The sequence below is a fragment of the Prionailurus viverrinus genome, chromosome D3, assembly GCF_022837055.1.
Source record: "Prionailurus viverrinus isolate Anna chromosome D3, UM_Priviv_1.0, whole genome shotgun sequence".
Lineage (NCBI taxonomy): Eukaryota > Metazoa > Chordata > Mammalia > Carnivora > Felidae > Prionailurus > Prionailurus viverrinus.
The window spans coordinates 28,106,825-28,130,812 of NC_062572.1; the positions used below are offsets into that span (position 1 = coordinate 28,106,825).

The following is a 23,988-nucleotide window of genomic DNA, read 5'->3' on the forward strand; positions in this document are numbered from 1 at the left end:
ATGAAGCCGAGCAAGGAGATGGGAAATGCCATGGTTAAGTATTCAACTTAATACTGGTTCAAGTATTAGACAGACCCAGGTTCAAGTCCTGCTGTCCCACATCTCAGCCGTAAGACCCTGGGCACGTCCCTTCCCTTCCCCCAGGGAGCCACCCAAACCTGTGCCTGGCCCACAGCAGGTGGACGATGCACGGTGACTGTTAGGGTCATTACCCTGGGCTTTCAAGGACAGCTGCCAAGTCACCAGGTCTGCATATGAATCCCCGGCCACCCTTTCCAACTGTGTCCCTGAGCTGAGTCGCCCACACCTCTCTGAGCCTCAGGGTCCTCCCTTATAAAACAGGAGGTCATAGCACCCACCCTCCTCTGCTGCTGTGCAGCCCGGCAGACCCCTGGGCCACAAGAGGGCTCTCCTCCAGTCAACAAAGATGAGCCCACTCCGCCCTCTAGTCTTGTGGCTGGGGCGTCACGTAGCGTATGACTTATGCGATGCGTGTGAATTGCCTGGCCCATGAGAGCATGTGGACAGCAGTGGCTGTTATTATTAGACACTCCTCCAGCTCACTCACCCAAACTGACTTCCTGGGTCAGTCTGGGGGAGTCTGTTACCCTCTCTGCGCCTCTACTTTCCCATCTGTAAAGCGGGAGGAGACAGAACAAAGTCTAATGTTCGGGCATGCGGGCCCCTGGGCACCTTCTGGCACAGAGGGAGAGAATGTAGAAAGGAGGTGGGATTTCTCACTCAGAGGAAACAGAGACATGCCATGGCAGGCAGCGAGGTGTTCCAAAGCGTACACCCACAAAATTCTCACGTAAGACCGTGCACACGGGTGTTCACGGCACAGCTGCCGGGGGCAGAGGGCTAGCGCTGGTGAAATGCAAAGGGAATAATACCACGCCACAGGTGGAGGCGACGGGGTGGCAGGTCCGGCCGGGCTCGGCTCACTCTCCCTCGGCATCTCGGGGTCTCCGCGCAGCAGTGGGTTTCCACCTGTACTGCATTTCATTGCCCGTACAGTGTCGGTCCCGTTGCAGCCTATTTGGTCACCCGCACGTTGCCGCCACCCACTGCTGGGGGCAGCCCTCAACCAATGGCCGGCGAGAATTGGTTGTGTAAAATCCACGCCTCCCTCAGCCCCCGGGAAGGGTAACTCTGGGGTGCCGGTTGCCATCTCCCGGAGTCACACTGGGGCCAGCCGGCTTCATAACACATTCTTAACTGGCTGCCTTCTCTTCTCATCCCACTTCTTCCTCCACGGGGCTGCCTCCAAAGTACACTACTTGCACCCAAACCCTTGTTTCAGGATCTGCCCCTGGGAAACTCACACCGAGTTAAATGGAATAGGGATACACAGTTACATGGATCAACCCTAAAAACGTTATGCTTAGTGCCCAAAGTAGGAAACAGAATGCAACGTACAAAATAATGTCATTTACATAAGCGAAAAATACACACATGCTGAGCCATACCAATTTTGCAAAAATACCTCCAAACAAAAAGACACATTAAGTAATTACAATGGTCTGGGATTAGAAGGCATGAGCTAATGGGCAGGGTAGTTGCTGGAAACATAGTGTCTGTGTGTGATTTAGAAAAAGGTACCCACTCTGGGGAGAAGAAGCCCCTTGGGACAGTGCAAGACTTGATGGGTGGAGAGAATGAATGAATGACCAAATGAATGAACGAGAGAAACTTGCCTGGACCAGTGATGATGACGTCCCATGCAGAATGTGTGTGTTCAAAGTTCTGTTTAAGCACTATTATTTATTCTAAGATTTGGGGCTATTCTACTTCCAGAACCTGTTAGCGCAAAGCCCTGTCCCCGCTCCCCAGATATTAACACCTCCCATTGCATCACGAGGCCAAAAGGAGGCTGATGACCTGCCTGGGGTCTGAACACAGGACCAGGTCCCTGACTTGGGGAGCGGGAGACCCTCCCCAGCCCATTTCTCTCCTTCCCGGCAGTCTCCACCACTAACCTTGCCTGTTGCCTGCTAGGTCCTTGACACCCCCTGATGGCGGGCAGTGTGTGGGCATCCCTGGGACTCTCCCTTGCCTGCATCTCAGCCCTCAGCCTCAGCTCTCCCGTCTGGTTCCAGACCCCCACCTTCTCCTTTGGCGTCCTCACCTACTGCTCCTGGCCTCAGGGTAACGGCTGGAACCAGAGCTGTGGAACCTTCAGGTCCCTGGATGACATTCCTGACTTTGCCTGGAAGGTGAGACCTGGGCTCACCAATTCACCATCCAATCCACCAGAGCAACAACAACAAAAGCCAAGTTCTGGTTCCCACCGCCTACCCTACCCCACACTGAGCCTCTGACTCTGTAGGTATGGGGTAGAGTCTGGCTATCTGCATTTTAGCAAACATCCAGGATGATTCTGAAAGCAGCCCCATGTCCATTTAGTACCTTAGCACAAATTAGGAAAAGGTTCCCCTTCTTTGGGACACTATACTGCCATCTGCTGGAAAACAACTGTAATCAATATGCAAATGTATGATGATCCCACCGCGTCTCCAGGAGTTGTGCAGTGTACAACCTGCGCACACCTACGTGGCTACCCTCTAAGCGCTAAATTTAAAAACCGCAGCTAAGGTGTTGAAAGTCTCAGTTATGATGCATGTTACCAAATGGGTCAGGAATCCCAGTCCGGCACCTCTAAGGAACTTTTAATTACACTGGTGCCTCTCCTGGTGATCCTGTCATATAGCAGGTACTCAGTAAAGTGGGGCATGGTGGTTGTAAGTCTGGATTTTAATTCTGGCTCTACCACTTAATTCGCTATGTGCCCCGAGGCAAATGACTCCACCTCCTTGGACCTCGGTTTGTTTATATGTAAAATGGGGGGTGATAATAGCACAGACCTCTTGGGGTTTTGAGGATTCAGTAGCTACCCAATAAGCAGAGACACCTGCACCTGCCTCTACCTGTCCCAGTCAACACTCTCCTTGCTCTTTCTTCCTGACAGGTCTCAGCTGCAATTCTCCTTGGAGGATGGCTCTTGTCGGCCTTCAGTGCAGTTCTCCTCCTGTCCTGGGCCCTGGCCCCCAAAGGGCTGTGTCTCAGAAGGGGCAGTGGCCCAATGCCAGGGGTGCAGGCAGCTGCAGGTAAATCCACTGGCACATCATAAGCATTCCAGACATGTTTGTGGAATGAATGAATCGGTGAATGAATGAAGGAACCTGTGAGCAGAGTCTGGCCTCCTGTGTTGATTCTCAGAGATAAATCCTAGGATTATAGACTTCCTGGTCGTTGGCAAGCCAGAAATGGTGGGGAAGGAACAGCATACTTAACATCACCCTCTCCTGCCTTTAGCTAAACCCAGTCCTAATAGTCTGCCCTGCCCTTTGTTTCTCTCACATCCATCCACTTTGTATCATCTTACCAGGACCACCATACACAGTTGGGCAGGTTGTGCACTGCACAGCGGTGCCCAGCTGACGGCTGAGTGATGAAGAAATCTAGCCTATGTGCCACTTGCTACCCTCTGAAATTGCAGGGCTGCAGCTCCCCAGAAGGGTTGCTTTTCTCTAATTCATACATAGGCTTTGGATGGTCTAGCCCAGGCCTTCACTGCAACCCTCATTCAATTAATTCTCCACCATCTCTCACCTGGATTAGAGAGATAACCACCTCACATGTCTGTCTGCTGCCACCTTTGACCCCTAGAATCTGTCTGCTATGCTGGCCAAACAGGTCCTATTAAGACTGAAATCAGATCGGGCCCCTCAGACTGGCTTATCTACCCTCCAGTGACTTCCTGTTACACTTAGAGTAAAATCCACACTCCTCGTCATGGCCGGTGAGGCTCCGCCTGATTAAACCCTCATTCCCTCGCCAATCTCACCTGTTGCCCCTTCTGCCAGGCTCAACATGATCCAACCACATGGCTTGCTTTCTGTTGCTCAGATACACCATGCTTGTTCCGTCTGGAATTCTCGTTTCTCATATCTTACAGGTCTTGCTCCCCTACTCTGCTCAAATATCACGGCCTCAGTGAGGTCTTCTGTGACCCTAGGTACGGGAGCTCCCCTCTCCTGAGATTCTCCTACCTCATTCTTTGTTCTCTATGCTTCACAGCACTTACCATATCTGCCTGCTTGATTATTGTTCATCTCTGTCCATTAGAACGTCAGCTACTTGAGGGCGAGGACATGTCTGCTTTGACATCGCCAGCACCTGGGACAGTGCTTTGCACACAATAGACATCTGCTAAGTATTTGTTGAGTCATGGATGGAGCTATAGTCCTTGTCCTAGGCTTGCACAGGGTCTAGTGCGTGTGGGGCACACCAAGTGATTACAACTCAAGGGGTGTTTGACATAATAGGGTTGAGCGCAAGACACAAGGAAAAACTCCAGGAGGGGGGGGGGGTGTACAGAAGTCTTCCCAGAAGAGGAATCAGTTGAGCTGAGTCTGGAAGTACGAATGGGAGTTGGTCACATATAGAAGGGGATTCCAGGTAATGGAACACCAGAGGCAAAAGCATGGAGACAAGCAAGGCACGTTCACAGAACTGTAAGTAGACCAATGTGGCTGAAGAACAGCAAAGGAAGCTGGGGTCATGTGATTCTCCTGCTTTGGAAGGGCCTTGAAAGTGAGGAGGTGTCCAGCTCGTTTCCTTAGTATCATTAGTGCCCACTATAGCACCTGAAACAGTTTCGATGCATGAATGCATGCATGGATAGGTGGGTTGGTGAATTAACAAATGAGTGAGTGGGTAGGTGAAATTATGGGTGTATCCATGGATATATCAGTGGATGATGGATGGATGGATGGATGGATGGATGGATGATTGGGTGGGTGGATGGATGGGTGCATGGATGGATGGATAAATGGATGGATGGTTGGGTAGATGAATGGATGGATGGTTGGGTGGATAGATGGACAGATGATTAGGTGGGTGGATGGATGGGTGGGGTGCAGGTGGCTAAGTGGGCAGATGGCTAGATGGATGGATGAGCGAATGGATAGAGGGCTGGAGAGATGAGTGGACAGGTGAGTAGTAGATGGACAGTTGGGTGGAAGGCTAGTTGAGTAATGGGTGGATAAAAGGAAAGGTGATGAATCAATATATAAGTGAATAGACTGATGGACGAGTGGGTGGATGGGAGGGTGGATCAGTGAGTCCAGGGATGGAGATTGGCCCAGAACCCCTTGACTGACACACTGGTGTTCTTCTTTCCTGCCATTTTAGCCACTGCCACCATTGTGGGCCTGCTGGTTTTCCCCATCAGCCTGGACTCCCCATTTGCCAAGGAAGCCTGTGGAACCTCCTCCGTGTACTACAGTGGCCAGTGCCAGCTAGGCTGGGGCTATGTGACTGCTATCTTCAGCGCAGTCCTGGCTAGCTTTCTGCCTATGATTGGGTGGCCCCGCATGACTCAGGTCCAGGGGAGGACCATCCTCTTCTCCAGTGACACTGAGAAAAGCATCCTCATGCCAGAAATGAACAAATAAAAATTTCCCAAGAGGAGAAAAAAAAAAAGAGGACCCAGGACAATTCTGAGTCCAAGCTGTCCCTCAAATACATCTTTCAGGGGCACCTGGCTGGCTCAGTCGGTGGAGCATGCGACTCTCGATCTGGGGGTTGTGAGTTTGAGCCCTACGTTGCGTGTAGAGATTACTTAAAATTAAAAAAAAAACCCAACTTTAAAAAATGCTGCATCTTTCAATAGACAGGCCTATTCTCCTTCTCTACCCTCCATCTTTATAACTCCTTTTTTCTTGGAGAATTTGAGAATTATTTCTTTTCTAATCAAATATTTAGTAAGTGCCCGTATGTATAAGAGTTTGTGCAAAAGTGTGTCCAGTGTTGGGGTGGGGATGAGGGGACGTGTCTCATCCCTCCCTGCAGACAGTCCCGCTGATATGGAGACTTTGCTCTTACTCAGGGAACATGAAGTCCTTCAGATCCTACTCCAACCTCTCTCTTGTGAAACACCCAACACCCCCGGGCCTCTCCCTCCACCATACTGAATTCTGGGCCCGTGGAAGGCCATTCACTCTTCCATCCTTTGCACACGCTCTGTCAGGGATGCTGGAGTCGACCTGTTGCTTCTGCCTACCATGACCCACTGCCCTTCTTTGGGAGTGGCACCCTAATCTTTCCTTGAAGAGTTGACCCCCAGCAGCTCTCTGACTAGCCCATGTTTTTTGTTTGTTTTGAAATTTATTTTTATTTATTTTGAGAGAGTGTGTAAGCAGGGGAGGGGCAGAGAGAGAGGGAGAGAGAGAATCCCAGACAGGTTCCACACTCAGCACACAGCACAACTCAGGGCCCCATCCCACGACCGTGAGATCATGACCTGAGCCCATATCAAGATCCAGATGCTCAATCGACTGAGCCATCCAGGCACCCAGCTCATGTTTTAAGGTGGATAAATGAGCCCTTCTAGCCAATAAAGCCTGGCTGGAGAAACTGCTTCACAGATGGGCATGGAACCCGTGCCAGCCTGGAGGAGAGTGGAACCATGACATGGACAAAGGTGGAGCTCTAAGGACTTCATCTGAACACCTGGATCCAGCCATGCCTGCTCCCCTACCTGCAGGAGACGTGGCCACTGGAAGCTCCAGGCTGGCATCTTCCTAGCTTGGCTGCCACAGAAGGGAAGCATGAACTTCTCTCTTCTCAGGGAAGGAATCTGATTGGCCAGAAGAGGGTCGTGTACCCCCTGGGGGGGAGAGGCACGTCAGCAGTCTCACTAGAAGGCCATGGTTGTAATCTAAGAGATACAGCTCCCCAGAGGATGGGACAAGGTGCTTGTACTGGGACAGGGGAAGGATGCTAGGCGGCCAAAAACATTCAGTGCCCAGCTCCCTTTTTTTTCTAAATTTTTTTTTTTTTTAGTGTTTATTTATTTTTGAGAGACAGAGAGAGACAGCATGAGCCGGAGAAGGCAGAGAGAGAGAGAGGGAGACCCAGAATATGAAGCAGGCTCCAGGCTCTGAGCTGTCAGCCCAGAGCCCAACGCGGGGCTGGAACTCACAGACCGCGAGATCATGACCTGAGCCGAAGTTGGACGCTCAACCGACTGAGCCACCCAGGCGCCCCGCCCAACTCCCTTTTGAAGGGTATCTTTATTATCCCCAGTTCACAGAAGTGAAAACTAAGGCTCAGAGAGGGACAGTCACATGCCTAAGTCTGCACAGATGTCTGGGATTTGAACCTAGGTCCGTCAGACTCTATGGTGGAGGCAAAAGAACATCTGGATTTGCTCCCTTTGCCCAACCCAGCACATCTTTTCCTTTTTTTTAATGTTTATTTACTTTTGAGAGACAGAGCACAAGCGGGGGAGGGCCAGAGAGAGAAAGGGAGACACAGAATCCGAAATGGGCTCCAGGCTCTGAGCTGTCAGCACAGAGCCCGACGTGGGGCTCGAACTCACGACCCGAGAGATCATGACCTGAGCCGAACCAGAGGCCACATTTTGGTATCAGCAGAAACACTTCCATGCAAGTGGCTCTTGCGTGGGAAGATGCCTTCAGACCCAAGCAGCATCCCAGTGCAAAAAGCAGCAAGTAGATGCCATCAAGTAGAATCTCAAACTCAGTCCCCACCCCTGTCACCCACATCCCCTCTGTAACAACCTCACAATGGCCCCCAAGTTCCTTAATGTTCCCTTTGAACTGTTTCAGCAAGGCCAAAGGGAGCAATTCTCCAGCCCCTCACGCGGAACCATTTACAGAGATTCCGTCTTTACTCGAGGCAGAGGGATCTGTCTTATTTTCTCTTGATCACAACAAGGGACAGCCGCTCTTTCAAGGAGCCCTGCATCTACAAAGGCTTGAAATCACTGTGCCCACAAGTCTGAATAAAGAAAGCCAGGAAGATACTGGAGAATTCCAGCACAATACCCTGATGTAATGGAAAATCCCCAGGGAACTAACTGCATGGTCCCGTGGGTCATTTGAATTCCGCTAGGCAGTTTGATTTAGCAACAGGTCGGCAAGCAGGCACTTCAGAAAGATCAAATTGTGCTCCTCTGGAGTCTATACCTGTCCTGGGCTCACGCTCTCAATGTGCCAGGCAGGGGACTTCAAAGCCAGAAAAGAGAGACCTGTGAACCTTTTCCTGATGCAGCAAAATCAGATGCTAACTGCAGAGTCAGCTCCTGTTTTGTTCCTGCTGAGAACTGATGGCCCCACCACACCTAAGTGCTGTGTTCCTCTCACAGCCCGAGGGGGCTGGGAGCTCACCTTGTCCCGTGCTGTCTTCCAGGAGCCATATTCTCTTAGGCTTCAAAGATTCACCTGAGAGCCTGAGCTAGGTAGATGCTGGGAACCCAGGGCCGCTGAAGTCTCAACCAGGAAATCATCCTCAGACACGCTGAGGAGCAGAGGGTCCCAGTGAAAGAATGGGGCTGGGGCTGGATCCGGAATAATGGGAGACTATTGTCCCCAGTTTGCAGAAATGGAAACTAAAGCTCAGAGAGGTCCAGTCACTTGCCCAAGGCCACACAGCCAGGAAATGGAACAGCAGGGATCCGAAATCCTCACTTCCCCAAACACGCGACAGAGATGTGGGACATGATTATAGTCGGCACAATGAGAGAGTCGTTCCCACTTGTATCGTTCTCTATGTCCCTCCGAGAAGAGAGGCGCCTCAAGTGAGTTGGTTTAAAGAGAACCAGTAAAGGGGCGCCTGGGTGGCTCAGTCGGTTAAGCGCCCAACTTCAGCTCAGATCATGATCTCACAGTTCGTGAGTTCGAGCCCCATGTCAGGCTCTGTGCTGACAGCTCAGAGCAGGGAACCTGCTTCGGATTCTGTGCCTCCCCCTCTCCGCTCCTCCCCTGCTCATGCTCTGTCTCTGTCTTTTAATAACAAATAAATGTTTTTAAAAATTAAAAAAAAAAAAAACAGAGAACCAGTAAAGGTACAAGTGTGCAGATGGGGCACAGACATGGTCAGAATCATGAAGGTGGGCTGCAGGTGACCTGAGTTGGAAATGCTATTAGAAAACGTGGGAGAAGATTCATTGGTCGATGGGTCTGATGTCTCTCAGACTTCAGAGCATCTGCTGGGAGGGAAGGTAATCGGAAGGGCTTCTTCCCACTGTCTTGACTGCACCCCCTCCTCTCCGGAACTCCAGGGACCTGGGGCCTGGGAGGGGCATGGGGAGGGCAAGAAGGAAGGAGAAACCAGATGCAGGAATGCGTGCCAGGCACTCCAAAATGGGATGGTTAGGACCTCCCAAACCCTGTGCATGAGAAGTGCCCACGGCCTCTCCCACAAGCCGAAGGGAGAAAGCTCTAGGTAAACAGCAAATGAAGCACGGCTTTAAAAGAACGTAACAGCCAGAAGGGCCTTCACGCTGCGGGTTTGTCAGGCTTATTCTGAGGAACAGCATCATCCGGGTAGAAACTGTGGACGAGACACCATCCAAATGTTCTTGGCTACAAGGAAAGGAGGCAGAGGGAGGAGAGGGGGGAAAGGGAAGAGAAGGAAGGGAGGATGGAGGGAGGAGGAGGAAAAGGATGACCGGAGTCCAGCCACCCAGTGTTCCATAAACACAGAAACCAAGGCCACTTCCCCATCCCGCCACGGAGTCGTTAAAATATGACTAGTGATCCACGACTCCTCTTCCCGTCCATGCAACGCTCAAACGCACGCACTTAGGAAGGCCTCTGCAACGACAAAAAATATTCTTGTGAGATTTCTTTTCCCGTAACATACATCGTCAGTGACCGTAAGTCGACGGTGCCTGTAACCAGACATTCGTGCGCACAGAACTGGGGCGCTGTGCTGCCTGACTCTGGTGCGGCCAGGCAGTAGCTGTGAGCCCTGGTGGGGCCCTCCGGGAGGACAGCCACATGTACCAAACTATGGCTGGAATTGGAGAAATGATACTGGGGAAGCTCTGCAGCACTGTCGGGACATCGGAACCGGTCTTTGCCCTCAAAAGCTTCTCCCCCCCCCAGGGTCACCTGGGTGGCTCAGTCGGCTGAGCATCTGACTTCGGCTCAGGTCATGGTCTGGCAGTCCGTGGGTTTGAGCCCCGCATCGGGCTCTGGGCTGACTGCTGGGAGCCTGGAGCCTGCTTTGGATTCTGTGTCCTCCTCTCTCTCTGCCCCACCCCCTCAAAAATAAATAAACATTAAAAAAAAAAAAAAAAAAAAAAAGAAGCTTCCCCCAGGAAGGAGCAGACCTTCCTGCTAAGAAAGCCCCCGTCCGAGCTGGCAAAGGACAAATCCCCACCCGCCCACTGCAGCGTGCCTTCAGACTTACCTCTGCTGGCAATATTCTGAGAACGTGACGACCAGACTCACCGAGGCTGCCAATGCCACCTGCCAACTCTGTCTCTATTTTGCGGGCTTCTTTAGAAATCTAACTTTGTCTACGTAAAACCTGAAATTCTGACAGGTGCTCATTAGGTTAAGTCGAGTTTTGCTTCTGCAGCCGAAAGCTAGTTGTTTCCCTTTGACCCATGTTCAGAGGCTGCTGGGGGTGGACATCCATGAGAGGTCGCCATTGCCTGATGACTAAGGTTCTGAATGGTAGCCACGAGTTGGGACCGTGGAGGTCACGGGAGAGTAGTTGGGCGTCTGTGGGCACATTGGGGGTGAGAGCTGAGCAAGCTCAGTGGGTGTCAACTTACAGGTATGACCTCGAGTCAAATGGCTGACCATCTGGGGACCTTTCTTGTGTTGTGCCCTGGATCTGGGCGGATCAGGCAGGCCATTTGCAAAAGTGGCCTCAATTATTTCTGTGATGGTATCCATTCTCCTTTGCCATGTCCTTCTGCAAAGCCACCCACCAAATGGTAGAGTCTATTTTCCCTTCCTTTGAATCTGAGCTCAGCCATGTGACTTACCCTGAGCAACAGAACAGAGCAGAAATGACTTTATGCCAATTGCAAGCCTAGGTCTCAAAAGGCCTTGCATACTTCTGCTTGCTCTCTTGAAAAACTGCCACCATGGCCACATAAACAAGCCTGAGCTGGCCTGCCAGGGGATGAGAGACACATGGCCCGGTTTCCCCTACTCTCCTGGCCAACAGTCAGCCAACTGTCGGAGGCAGAATTGCCTCACTGGCCTTTGGCTGACCACAAACACATGAAGAAGTCCATCTCAGACCAGAAGAACCTCTCAGATGAATGCGGCCCATAATGTCAACCCACAGAATTGAGAGCTAATAAATAAATGGCAGTGTGAGGCCACTAAGTGTTGGGGTGGTTTGTTACGTGGCATTATTCATGGTGACAGCTGATACAAGGGGGTGAGAAGTGCTTCACCTGCCTTGCACCTCCTGGGGCAAGACCAGGCAGCTATCATGAGGCTCTGTCCCCATCTGGGTATGGGCCACTGGGGTGCGGTTGGGAGGACACAGTCTCCAAAAGCAAACCTTTCTTCCCTACGCATTAAAAAAATTCCCGAAACACAGAAATGAAAAAATAACCCATAGTCACACATTTCTCTGTTTATATATATTTTCTCTCTATATAGACACAACTCTTCAGTAAACAGTTACAAGATATGTTGGCAACACTGAGAGAAGTAGGAGGGCACTCCACGGACAGAATGACTCCCACGCACTCGATTCCCGGACACAAGGACACACGATGTACGGAGACCAAAATAAACACCGTAAGCTGAACAAATAGGAGTTGTTCCAAATCACAACCACGGACACTTCTCTGGAACATCACGAGAGAAGGCGGAGAAGAGATTGTGTGCTATACTTTGGGACTAGTCTGTCGAGAAAAATAAATCAGAATCGGAAGGTCTGGGACCTGGGTCTTGCTAAAATAATGTCCTCTGTAACGAAGAGCTGAGTGGCTAGGAAAACTTTGATCTGGACATGTTTTCCTCGTCTTGGGAAGGTGGGGACCAGAGCCAGGAGGTGCAATTTTCACAGAGAACATTCTTCAGAGGCAAGGGACACTTAGGTCTCGTCCGTCCTGCTCAGGAGGCCCCACGTGGGAGACTGGGGGGTTGGGATGCAGTTGAAGGCACTGGTGCCCAGGGGCGAGCCTTCACAAGCACACAGGGTAGGGGTTCCTCCCCCTCCTGGTTTGCTCAGGACAGAGGACTAATGTACCCTCTCTGTGAATGCTTCCTTGTGCTTATGAGTCTCCTCCCCTCTCCAAAATCCTACCTTCCATTCTGGGGAGGAGGCTTCCACCCTGACTCTGTTTCTCCCACGTGTGTTCTCAGAAAAGAGCTGGCAGGACTGCTCTATCAAAGGACAGGTAGGCAGGGTGAACCAGCTAACTCGGGGTCTGTTTGTGACTGGCGACCCTTTGTGTGAAGATGCGGAGGGGACCACTTCCAGACTTAGCCATCCATGTTCCGGGGGCCAGTTCATCAGCATATTTTCCAAGGAAAACACCCATCACAGTCTACTCTGGCGGACCTCTGCCTTCCTGTTCTTCCTTTGTCCTGAGTGATCAAAGGCACCTAGGGAAAAGCCAGCTTCCCCCACCTCCCTTGAAGTGGCGGCCACTCACACACACCTTCCAAACTTCTGGAGCATCAGACCCAAAGTGCAGAAGGAGAGGCGAGATCTTCCCTAGGAGGTGAAGAAACGGATGTGGACCCCACCCTGCCTGGAGAGCTTTGGGCGGGACCTCGGGCTAACTCACACCTACCACACTTCTCACTGTTCCACCCTTCTGCCCTTCCCTCCCTCTCCAGGGAGCCTCTCAGGCAGAGGCTTTCTTGAAAAGAAGGAAAGAAGTCTCTCCTGGGGTCAGGTGGAGGAGAAAAAACATGAGAGACCACAACAAACAGAATCCAGGTCCCGAAAGAGATGTGGACTCCTGTGTGCCTTTTCTAAGTGGGAGAAAGCCTCAGGAGCAGGTGGTTAAACAAAAGGGGGGGAAGGAGATACACTTGCAGCCCCTCCTCTACGCCACTGGTTCTCAAGTGGGGACATGTGGCAAAATCTGCAAACCCTTCGGGTTGTCACAGCTGGGTTGGGGAGGGGGCGCTACTGGCATCTTGCAGGCAGAGGCCAGCGATGCTGCTTACCTTCCAACAATGCACAGGACGACCCCTCTCAGAAGACGGTTCACCCAGCACCCTGTCAACAGCACCGAGGGAGGTGCGGAAACTCTGCTCCAAGCCTGCCTGCCGGCCCTGTTCTGGGACATCTCCAGAGGCCCCTTTCAGAGTATAGAGGTAGCCCCACAGACCTCTCCTACACTAGTTCCCCAAGAAAAACTCCTTCTCCAAGTCTCCCCTGACGGAACAGTTTGGAGGGGTTGGGACAGAATAAGAGAGAGGCAACCATTCTGGAGACCACAAACGAAACTGTTCCCTCCATCCACTGACGTACCCCAACTCCCACAAGGGAGAAATCCCAGACTTGGACAATCTTTGGTCAAACAGGAAAACGTAAGGCTGAACTCAAGGGGCAAACCCTCGACCCCACCTGCCTGGCGGCCAAAGTTGGGGCAGTTTCTCTCTGCACAGAAGTCCATGCTCACGAACAGACACCAGGACCTCGCTCCCGGGGCAGCCGGGAGGAAAAGCGGGCTGGACAGGTGGGTGGCGGCACGGCTGACAGGGCCGGGGTGAGGTGGCCCTCACTTGTTCTCAATCAGAGTCTGCACCTTGTACACGAGGTCCCGGGCCAGCTTCAGGACGTGTTTGGTGTTGTGCCGCTCAGCCATTTCTGAAAGAGCAGAAGGCAAAAATCTCATGAGCCTCCTTCTGTGTCCATCCTTAGGTCACTTGCACCTTCTAGAAGGGAGGGGGGGGGTGTCCCTGGGGCATCCTCCTCCTCCTCATCTGGCATCATCTCCAGAGGAGTTCCAGAAGCAGACACTTTGGAGAAGGCCTGCATCTTTGGGCCTTAGTTTCCTCATCTGTAAAATGGGGATTGCAACAGCATCTACTTCACGAGGCTGCCGTGAGATCAAACGACATGATGTTGGCTCACAGTGCTTGAAAAGAGTTACATTTTCCCACTCGCCTTGCCTCGTGTAAACATGATGACTGGGAACCTTTTGAGAAAACCATGCTGGGCACATGGCAGGTGTTAAAAGATACAAAAGAAGGAAGCAACAGGAGAGGGGGGAGCAAAAAAAAAATTTTTTTTAAGTGCCACATAAATACCTAGGAATAAACCTAACCAAAGATGTCAAAGATCTGTATGCTGAAAACTATAGAAAGCTTATGAAGGAAACTGAAGAAGATGCAAAGAAATGGAAAAACATTCCGTGCTCATGGGTTGGAAGAATAAATATTGTTAAAATGTCAATACTACCCAAAGCAATCTACACATTCAATGCAATCCCAATCAAAATTGCACCAGCATTCTTCTCGAAGCTAGAACAAGCAATCCTAAAATTTGTATGGAACCACGAAAGACCCCAAATAGCCAAAGTAATATTTAGAAAAAAAATTTTTTTTAGTCTTTATTATTCATTTTTGAGAGAGAGAAAGAGTATGAGCAGGGGAGGGGCAGAGAGAGAGGGAGACACAGAATCCGAAGCAGGATCCAGGCTCCAAGCTGGTAGCACAGAGCCCAACGCGGGGCTCGAACCCATGAACCGTGAGATCATGACGTGAGCCGAAGTCGGACGCTTAACCGACTGAACCACCCAGACACCCCAAAAGTAATATTGAAGAAGAAGACCAAAGCGGGAGGCATCACAATCCCAGACTTTAGCCTCTACTACAAAGCTGTAATCATCAAGACAGTATGGTATTGGCACGAGAACAGACACATAGACCAATGGAATAGAACAGAGACTCCAGAACTGGACCCACAAATGTATGGCCAACTCATCTTTGACAATGCAGGAAAGAATATCCAATGGAAAAAAGACAGTCTCTTTAACAAATGGTGCTGGGAGAACTGGACAGCAACATGCAGAAGAATGAAACTAGAGAACTGTCTTACACCGTTCACAAAAATAAACTCAACATGGATGAAGGACCTGACTGTGAGACAGGAAACCATCAAAACCCTAGAGAAGAAAGCAGGCAACAACCTCTTTGACCTCAGCCGCAGCAATTTCGCACTTGACACATCTCCAAAGGCAAGGGAATTAAAAGCAAAAATGAACTACTGGGACCTCATCAAGATAAAAAGCTTCTGCACTGTAAAGGAAACAATCAACAAAACTAAAAGGCAACCGATGGAATGGGAAAAGATATTTGCAAGTGACATATCAGATAAAGGGCTAGTATCCAAAATCTATAAAGAACTCACCAAACTCCACACCTGAAAAACAAATAATCCCATGAAGAAAATGGGCAGAAGACATGAATAGACACTTTTCTAAAGAAGACATCCAGATGGCTAACAGGCACATGAAAAGATGCTCAACACCACTCCTCATCAGGGAAATACAAATCAAACCACACTGAGATACCACTTCACGCCAATCAGAGTGGCTAACATAAACAAATCAGGAGACTACAGATGCTGGAGAGGATGTGGGGAAATGGGAATCCTCTTGCACTGTTGGTGGGAATGCAAGCTGGTACAGCCGCTCTGCAAAACAGTGTGGAGGTTCCTCAAAAAATTAAAAATAGAATTACCCTATGACCCAGCAATAGCACTGCTAGGAATTTACCCAAGGGATACAGGAGTGCTGATGCATAGGGGCACTTGCACCCCAATGTTTATAGCAGCACTCTCAACAATAGCCAAATTATGGGAAGAGCCTGAATGTCCATCAACTGACGAATGGATTTATATATACAATGGAATACTACTTGGCAATGAGAAAGAATGAAATCTGGCCATTTGTAGCAACATGGATGGAACTGGAGAGGGTTATTCTGAGTGAAATAAGTCATAGAGAGAAAGACAGATACCGTATGTTTTCACTTATATGCGGATCCTGAGAAACTTAACAGAAGACCAGGGGGAAGGAGAAGGGGGAAAAAAAGTTACACAGAGAGAGGGAGGCAAACCATAAGAAACTTAAATACTGAGAACAAACTGAGGGTTGATGGGGGGTGTGGGAAAGGGGAGGGTGGGTGATGGGCATTGAAGAGGGCACCTGTTGTGATGAGCACTAGGTGTTTTATGGAAACCAGTTTGACAATAAATTATATATATACACACACACACATATATATAAAAGTGGAAATGCCTAGTGACTTTGACAATACTATACTTATACTATATTAAATATTATATATTGTATACTAAATGCTAAATAAAAATGTAGCCAATACTAAATAAATAAATAAATAAATAAATAGCGAGCCACATAAAATGATCGGATCTTGAAAGCGGAATAATCCTAAACCTAGACGTTTATCATAAAGAAATCATTTATTGGATTGGGGTGCCTGGGTGGCTCAGTCAGTTGAGCGTCCAACTCTTGGTTTTGCAGATCATGATCTCACAGTTCATGAGTTCAAGCCCTGCATCAGGCTCTGTGCTCACAGTGCGGACCCTGCTTGGGCTTCTCTCTCTCTTCCTTTCTCTACCCGTCCCTGCGTGCACACATACACACACACACACACACACACACACACACACACACTCTCTCTCTCTCTCTCTCTCTCTTTCTCTCTCAAAATAAGCAAATAAAACTTAAAAAAAATCATTTACTGGATGAAAAAAAAAAAGGGCCTTAAGACATGGTTCCCAAACTGGCTACCAAGGTACCCCAGGGTGCCACTTCTGTACGTTGTGAGGAAAACATAATGATATTCCATATCTGTTCAACACCACATAAACTGGTAGCATCAGGGAGGTCACACACTGCCCTACATGCCTATCAATGACTTCATATCTTTGTAACGCTAGGTTTTCTGTAAGCAGTTAAGCAAGTTTGAGAAAAAGCAAAAACCATGAGAAAATCACTGTGAAACAGGAAATACATGAAGGTGAGGGTGTCTAATCTGGTTCCAGTGTTTGAGAAGCTGTGCAATGCCGAACAGGTGCACATATCCCATTAATTGTTGTGCTTATTTAAGAATGACATAAAGAGGCGCCTGGGTGGCTCAGTCGGTTGAGCATCTGACTCTTGGTTTCTTTCCGCTCAGGTCATGAAATCAGTTTCGTGAGTTTGAGACCTGTGTCTGGCTCTGTGCTGACCGCACGGAGCCTGCTTTGGAATCTCCCTCTCTCCCTGCCCCTCTCACACTCGTGGTGTCTCTGTCTCCCTCAAAAATAAGTAAATAAACTTACGAAAAAAGAGAATGACATAAAGATATTATTTTCTTTGGACCAACAGGTATCATTTTTGCAAACAGCTGCTACGCTGTTGGGATATAAATAGTTATCAAGTGGTTGGGATCTAACTACTTGCTAAATGGAACTTTTGGCCTGGGGTGCTGTGAAAATTTTATAGAGGCATAAAGGGCACTTTGTTTTCTCAATCACACCCTCAAACTGAAAACAATCTAGCTACCCAACAATAGGGACGGTTCCTTATGTTGCAGACAGTGGCTATAGGGACCCTCGACAGCCTTAAAAAATGATTAAATGGAAGACACTTGTTAAAGTATTAAATGAGGGGCCCCTGGGTGGCTCAGTCAGTTAAGTGTCCGACTTCTGCTCAGGTCATGATCTCGTGGTTCGTGAATTCGAGCCCCGTGTCGGGCTCTGTGCTGACAGCTTGGAGCCTGGAACCTGCTTCTGATTCTGTCTCCCTCTCTCTCTGGCCCTTCCCCTCTTGAGCTCTGTCTCTCTCTCTCTCTCAAAAATAAGTAAACATTAAAAAAATTTAAAAATTTAAAGTATTAAGTGGAAAAAATGGGATACAATTGGATTCTGCGATGGTAACAAATACATGACTGGAAAAGATGAGAGGGGAAAAAAAGGTTTTCTATTGAACCCACTAAATGCCATGTGGTTTCTTGGGTTGGAAAATGTTGGAGCAGAAAAAGGGCATCAGGTGAAATCAAAGTCTGTAGTTTTGTTAATAGTAATGTACCGATGTTAATTTCTTAGTCGTGAGAAAAGTTCTAGGACCAGGCAACGCAGAGACCTGAGGGGTGGCTGAGTGAAGGAGGGCAGGAATTCTTTGTACTATATCTGCAACTTCTCTGTAAATCTACAGTTATTCCAAAATAAAAAGCTTATTAAAGAAAAATCATGTTTCTGGGGTAAGGTCAAAGGTGGCTTTTTTTTTCTTCCTTCCTTTGCTTTAGGTTTTAAAAAATTAAAATTTTTTTTAATCTTTAAGAAGCCTCTACGTCCAATGTGGGGCTGGGACTCATGACCCTGAGATCAAGAGTCTCATGCTCTACCGACTGAGCCAGCCAGGCGCCCTCCCTCTTTAAAAAAAAATTTTTTTTTGTCTTAAAACATTAAAAAATATTTTTTAATGTTTGGTTTTGAGAGAGAGAGAGAGAGAGAGAGAGAGAGAGAGAGAGACCAAGCGGTGAAAGGGCAGAGAGAGAGGGAGACTCAGAATCTGAAGCAGGCTCCAAGCTGTCAGCACAGAGCCTGATGTGGGGCTCGAACTCACAGACCCCAAGATCATGACCTGAGCTGAAGTCAAATACTTAACTGACTAAGCCACCCAGACACCCCTTATTCTTAAAAAAATTTTAAATAGTGATAACAGTAGCAATAGCTTCCAGCTATGGGGCCCCTCATATGAGCTGGGTATCATGTGATAGGCTTTATCCATGTTGTCTCATTTAATTGTCCGAACCTCTCTGTGAGGGAGGTGTTAGTAGCATTCTACCTCAAGGAATCTGAAGCCCAGAGACATAAAGTCAGTGGCCCAAAGTCACACAGCACCCGAGTGGCTGGGATCAGAATCCATTATCTGTCTGATTTCAATGGCTGTGCCCTTCTCATGCACTTCAAATGCCTTCCCATGCCTGCTTTTGTACATATCAACCCTCCGAAGCAGACGCTCTTATTCCATTTTACAGATGAAGAAGCAGATGGGAAACGGCTTATCTGTGGGCATAGCTGGCTGGTGGGAGAGCCAGGGTTTGCCCCTGAGCCTTATTTCAACATTCATGCTCCTTCTGCTAGATTCTTGAGAAAAATGCATTCTCAGTGTTATGTCAACCCCTCCATTTGGAAATAGACATAAGAAGTGGGCGGAACCCCCCCATATCCCCTCCGAGGCCCCACGAAGGGGCCTGTCAGAAGCCCGCACCCCTCAGATGACACCGTAGTCATGTGGGTACCGTTAAAGAATTTGATGATGTCTGTGAAATCCATATTGTTCTCCAAGATGATGTCACGGTAGACCTCCACCAGAGCCAGCGCGATGAACAGGACGTAGTGGGCGGACGAGACGTGCTTGGCTGCCCAGATGGTCTCCCAGACAGAGAAGACGTCATCGTAGACAAGTTCTGCGTGAGACACCAGTATGCACATGCGTGGGGAGAGGGTCAGCCACAGAGCTCACGGTGCTGCCCTCCCTCTGGGAAAATCCCAGGCCAGCTGTGTCCTTCCTTCACTTCTGTCCTAGCACCGCAGAGAGCAGGCAGAACTCAGGTCAGGAGGTAGGAGACCCAGACTCTGTCATTTGACCGTCGGAAGCCTCCGTTTTCCCCATCTGTAGAGGAGGTTATGCAGACTAGGGGGGATGTAAGTTTCCAGCTTCTGGAAGGGGAGGAACCCGGCATAATCAGGTCTGATTTACACCGACCTGTCCCTGCCCTTTGACTAGCATCCCCTTTTTCTCCCTGCACCTTGTATCTCCTTAGCACCCAGAGGGGTATTCTCTTACTCCTGTACAAATGCGGAGCTGGCTGTTGCCTCTGGGGCTAGTCAAGAAACTGGAGAGAGCAATGGTTGAGAGCAAGGCTTCCTATGTCCACTAAACTCAGTCTGAATCCAGCCCCACCACTTGCTGGCAAGGTGACCTTGGGCTAGCCCAAGCCTCTACCAAGAGCCTCTCTCTCTCCTCCTCTGTACGTGGGGTGAGGCTTGCAAAGATAATACATACAAATGGCTCAGCACACACTGCCCGGCGCATTAAAAATGCCTTCCCGCAGGGTAGATACTCTTATGAGTATCACTCCGACTCTGCACAATAGCAGTGTGCTGTGCCCCACGTCATTTCCAAGTCACATGTGCACCATGCTGCGTGAGCTTTGGGGCACCTTGTCTATGAAAGGCGGCAGAATAGAATGGAAGAGAACTAACTGGGCTTGGGGGCTAGACAGAGGCGGCCTAAGATCCTGGCTCTGCCGGTCCTACCTCTGAATTCGATTTTCAGCCTTGGTTTCCCCATCTGTAAAATGGGGACTGTAATGTGGCGGGGTCCCCTCCCTAAGGAAGGACAAAAAACCTCAAGGTAACCTGGCTAATGTGCGTACATGACAACATCCCTCACGACCTTGTGACATGAGACCCCTTAATCAGACCGCATGTTTGTGTGTTCCCACGTATGGGAGACACAGAGGTGAAACATATATAAAAAAAAACTATGCCACGTGGCGTTCGAGGCTCGGTTCTTTGGGTACGAACCCAAATGAGCGGTGGCGGCGGGAATAAAGCTGCTTCCTGGAAAGAAAAGCCTGGGTGTCACGACTCTCTGTGCGAGAATCCTGTTCCAGTAACAACACCTACTGCGCGGTGTCACTGAGAAATAAGGCAGGAGAGCCAACAGTCACAGTGTGATAACTGGGTGTTACTCTCTTCCTCTGGCTCTGCTGCAACACTCCCGCCCTCGCCTCCTCGGTACCTGTTCCCTGAGGGTCTGCTGCCAAGACTCTGGGAACAAGACCCCACTTTGAAGTCCATACCTCGCTTGAAATCCAGCAGGAACCAGCGGTAGCAGAAGTAGAAGTGAGTGTAGTCCCCGTTCTGATGCATCAACTCAAAGAGCTCAGAGTCCAGAATCTGCCAGCGGGAGAAAAGGTTGGCATCAGCTTCCCGGCAAGAGGCTGGACCAGAGGGGACAGAATGAGGGCACATCCTCATACCGGACCCCACTACAGCCCCTACAACCAGGTGGAGCTAAAAAACGGGCAGAAGATTTGAAGTGAAAATCAACCCAGCTCAAGTCAACCCCAGTGACTTCTCTAAAGACCTGCAAGTAAAGATCCACAAAGCACATGACAGATGCTCAGTGGGATGAGTCAGGAAAATGCGAATCTAAACCGTAATGAGACACCACTGCACACACGCTAGGATGGCAAGAACCAAAATGATGGACAACCAAGTGTCAGTGAGGAAGGAGAGAAGCTGGGACTCCGGCACGTGGCCGGTGGGAACGTAACACGGTGCAGCTGTCACCTCACTCCTGAGTGTATCACCAAGAGAAATGAAAACATCTGTCCACATAAAAACCTGTAAGCGAATCTTCCCAGCAGCACAATCCACAAGAGCCAAAAAGTGGAAACCACCCAAATGTCCATGAATGAACGATGGGATGAACAAAATGGAATGAACTGGCTTGTGCTGCATTACACGAAGTGTGGCTCTGAAGTTGATTTGGGGTCCATCAGGCTGAGCTGGAATAAGTTATACTGTTGAACGGGACTGGGTCAAACCTGGATCAGCGACCTCATGTTGGCAAAGTGCGTGTCCATGGCGCCCCCATGGGGAAAGTTCTGGTTCATCCTCTTCATGAGCTCCGTGAAGCAGCTGAAGGCCAGGGCCTCTGGGGAAAGAGCACAGCAGAAACGGCCAATGCTGCCACTGCCCAAGGAACCCCAAGCTCCCAAGGTGATCCCAAGGTCGAAGGCTCCAAGCTGGTTCTTGAAACCCACAGCCGAAGGACAAACATAGAGACGATGGAGTGTTAGCGTATTGCACTTCAGGGGATGTTCTGCAATCTAAATACATACTTCCCTCCTTGGAGGGGTTGAAATAGCCTTTCTTTTAGGAAATAATGGTGATACCAGATGCTCTTTTTCTAAAAGATCCCTAGTTGCCAATTGGTACCATCTGCGATCTCTTTCCTTCAACTCTGTATGTCAGCATCCTATTCCTTCTTCTAGAACTTTATGAAGGGAATAATCAAGTATGTATTTCTTATCTGTAGCGTCTTCCACTCAGTATACATACTTACAAAATTTTTTTTAATGTTTATTTATTTTTAACAGAGAGCGAGAGAGAGAGAGAGAGAGAGAGAGCGAGCATGAGCAGAGGAGGGGCAGAGAGAGAGGGAGACACAGAATCCGAAGCAGGCTCCAGGCTCTGAGCTGTCAGCACACAGCCCGACGCGGGGCTCGAACTCACAGACCGCGAGATCACGACCTGAGCCGAAGTCAGACGCTCAACTGACTGAGCCACCCAGACGCCCCGGTATATATACTTTTAGATGCTTTAGTGTATTAGTTCATGCATGTGTATTGCTGACTGGTATTCCATTGTATGACTAGAGCACAATTTATCTATTCTTTTCTTGTTGGACATTTACATTATTTAGTTTGGGGGTTTTATGGATTTTAAGCTCAATGAACATTTAATGTATAAAAAAATAAAAGAAAATAATTAAAGATCCCTACTTTGCTCTAATAAAAAGTTGATGATGTTTTCTTGGTCCCCAAACTTTTTTTTTTCTTTTTCAAAATTCTACCAGTTCATGAAATTCTCAAGGCTGGGAATCGCTGGATTAAAACAGCAATTGTCAATACTGGAAAGGCGCTGACAGGCATTATGCAAAGAGTCCAATAACTCTGGGAAATGCTAGAGAGTGACTACATATATTGAAAAGTAAAGGCTCTGAGAAGTCCTGCAATAAAGAAACCTGTTTCATATTGTTTATGAGCCAGCGTTTAGAAAACTTTACTTGAAAATGATACCTTTTTTTTTCTCTTAGTACCTGGTAACTCTGGAGAAAGTTACACTAGACTGGAAGGTTTCCCAAGGCACAGTAAGACCTCATTCATTTTTAAAAACACTCTATTTTTCACGGGTGCCTGGGTGGCTCAATTGGTTAGGCATCCGAATTCGGCTCAGGTCATGATCTCATGGTTCATGGGTTTGAGCCCTGTGTCGGGCTCTATGCTGACAGCTCAGAGACTGGAGCCTGCTTTGGATTCTGTGTCTCCCTCTCTCTCTTCCCCTCCCCTGCTCGTGCTCTCTCTCTTAAAAATAAATAAACATTAAAAAAAATTTTTTAAATAAAAAGACTTGATTTTTTTAGAACAGTTTTAGACTTCTAGAAAAGCTGAGAAAGGAGTAGGGACAATTTCTGTATACTACATTTGTTACAATTAACAACCCGCTGATGATACATTATTAACTAAACTCCATAATTTTGTTTATTTTCTGTTCCAAGAAGCCAACCAGGATAACACATTACACACAGGTATTATCTCTCCTGGGGCTCATTTCGGGGATAGAAGTTTCTCAGGCTTTCCTTGTTTGTGATGACCTTGGCAGTTGTGAGAGTGGTTGTCACATATTCTAAGGGATGCTTCTCTACTGGAATTTGTTGGATGTTGTTCTCACGATGATACTGGCTTTTGGGGTTATTGAGCGAAAGACCACGTGGGTAACGTGCCATTTTAAACACATCATGTCAAGGGCACCTGCCATCCACATGATTTATGACTGTTAATGCTGATTTTGGTCACCTGGCTGATGCAGTGTTAGGTTTCTCCACCACAGTTTCCCTCCTGCCTGCACCCCCTTCTATGCTGAACATTTTGGAAGAAGTCACTGTGCACAACCCATGTCTAAGGACTAGGGAGTTATGCTGCCCATTTATTTAACAGTCTTATTGAGATGTACATCGCATTAACATCCACCATTTCAAATGTACAGCTCAGGTTTTTAGCATGTTCACAGAATTGTGCAACCATCATCTCTAAGGTGGGAACGCTTCCATCACCCCCAAAAGACACCTGCACACATCAGCAGTCATGGCCCATCCCGCACCCCCCACCCCCGCCCGCTCCCTGGCCCTGTCAACCATTAGTCTATTTTGCCTCTACAGATTTGCCTCTTCTGGACATTTCAAATAAATGGAATCATATGCTATGTGGCCTTTTGTGTCTGGCTTTTTTCACTTAGCAGAGCCTCTTTGAGGTTTCGCACTATAGCAAGTGTCAAATCGTTCTTTTTTTTTTTTTTTTTTTTTGCCAAATCGTTCTTTTTTTTTATCATTGCAGGGCTATACCACATTTTGGTTATGCATGCATC

General features: G+C 48.7%; 2 protein-coding genes across 7 annotated transcripts in view; one reads left to right on the forward strand and one right to left on the reverse strand.

Annotated features, from left to right (window-relative positions):
* Positions 1-2,015: 2,015 nt before the first annotated feature.
* Positions 2,016-5,459, forward strand: LHFPL7 (LHFPL tetraspan subfamily member 7). Its single transcript, XM_047827596.1, has 3 exons — positions 2,016-2,216; positions 2,969-3,107; positions 5,197-5,459. The coding sequence occupies exons 1-3, from the start codon at positions 2,016-2,018 to the stop codon at positions 5,457-5,459; spliced, it is 603 nt and encodes a 200-aa protein (XP_047683552.1).
* Positions 5,460-11,410: 5,951 nt separating this feature from the next.
* SGSM1 (small G protein signaling modulator 1) overlaps positions 11,411-23,988 on the reverse strand; it is a 94,621-nt gene continuing 82,043 nt past the window's right edge. For all 6 annotated transcript variants that reach the window (XM_047827587.1, XM_047827588.1, XM_047827593.1 and 3 more), the window contains 4 exons: positions 21,387-21,496; positions 20,637-20,733; positions 19,068-19,235; positions 11,411-13,617 (listed from right to left, as the gene is read on the reverse strand). In XM_047827587.1, the coding sequence (XP_047683543.1) occupies positions 13,529-13,617; positions 19,068-19,235; positions 20,637-20,733; positions 21,387-21,496 (464 nt within the window). In that variant the 3' untranslated portion in view covers positions 11,411-13,528. The remainder of the gene's footprint in view (positions 13,618-19,067; positions 19,236-20,636; positions 20,734-21,386; positions 21,497-23,988) is intronic.

Bases quoted from the DNA above. Each gene is read 5' to 3' on its own strand.
- LHFPL7 (XM_047827596.1), top strand. From the start codon at position 2,016: ATGGCGGGCAGTGTGTGGGCATCCCTGGGACTCTCCCTTGCCTGCATC. The intron at 2,217-2,968 runs GTGAGACCTGGG...TCTTCCTGACAG, and splicing joins TTCCTGACTTTGCCTGGAAG to GTCTCAGCTGCAATTCTCCT. The intron at 3,108-5,196 runs GTAAATCCACTG...CTGCCATTTTAG, and splicing joins AGGGGTGCAGGCAGCTGCAG to CCACTGCCACCATTGTGGGC.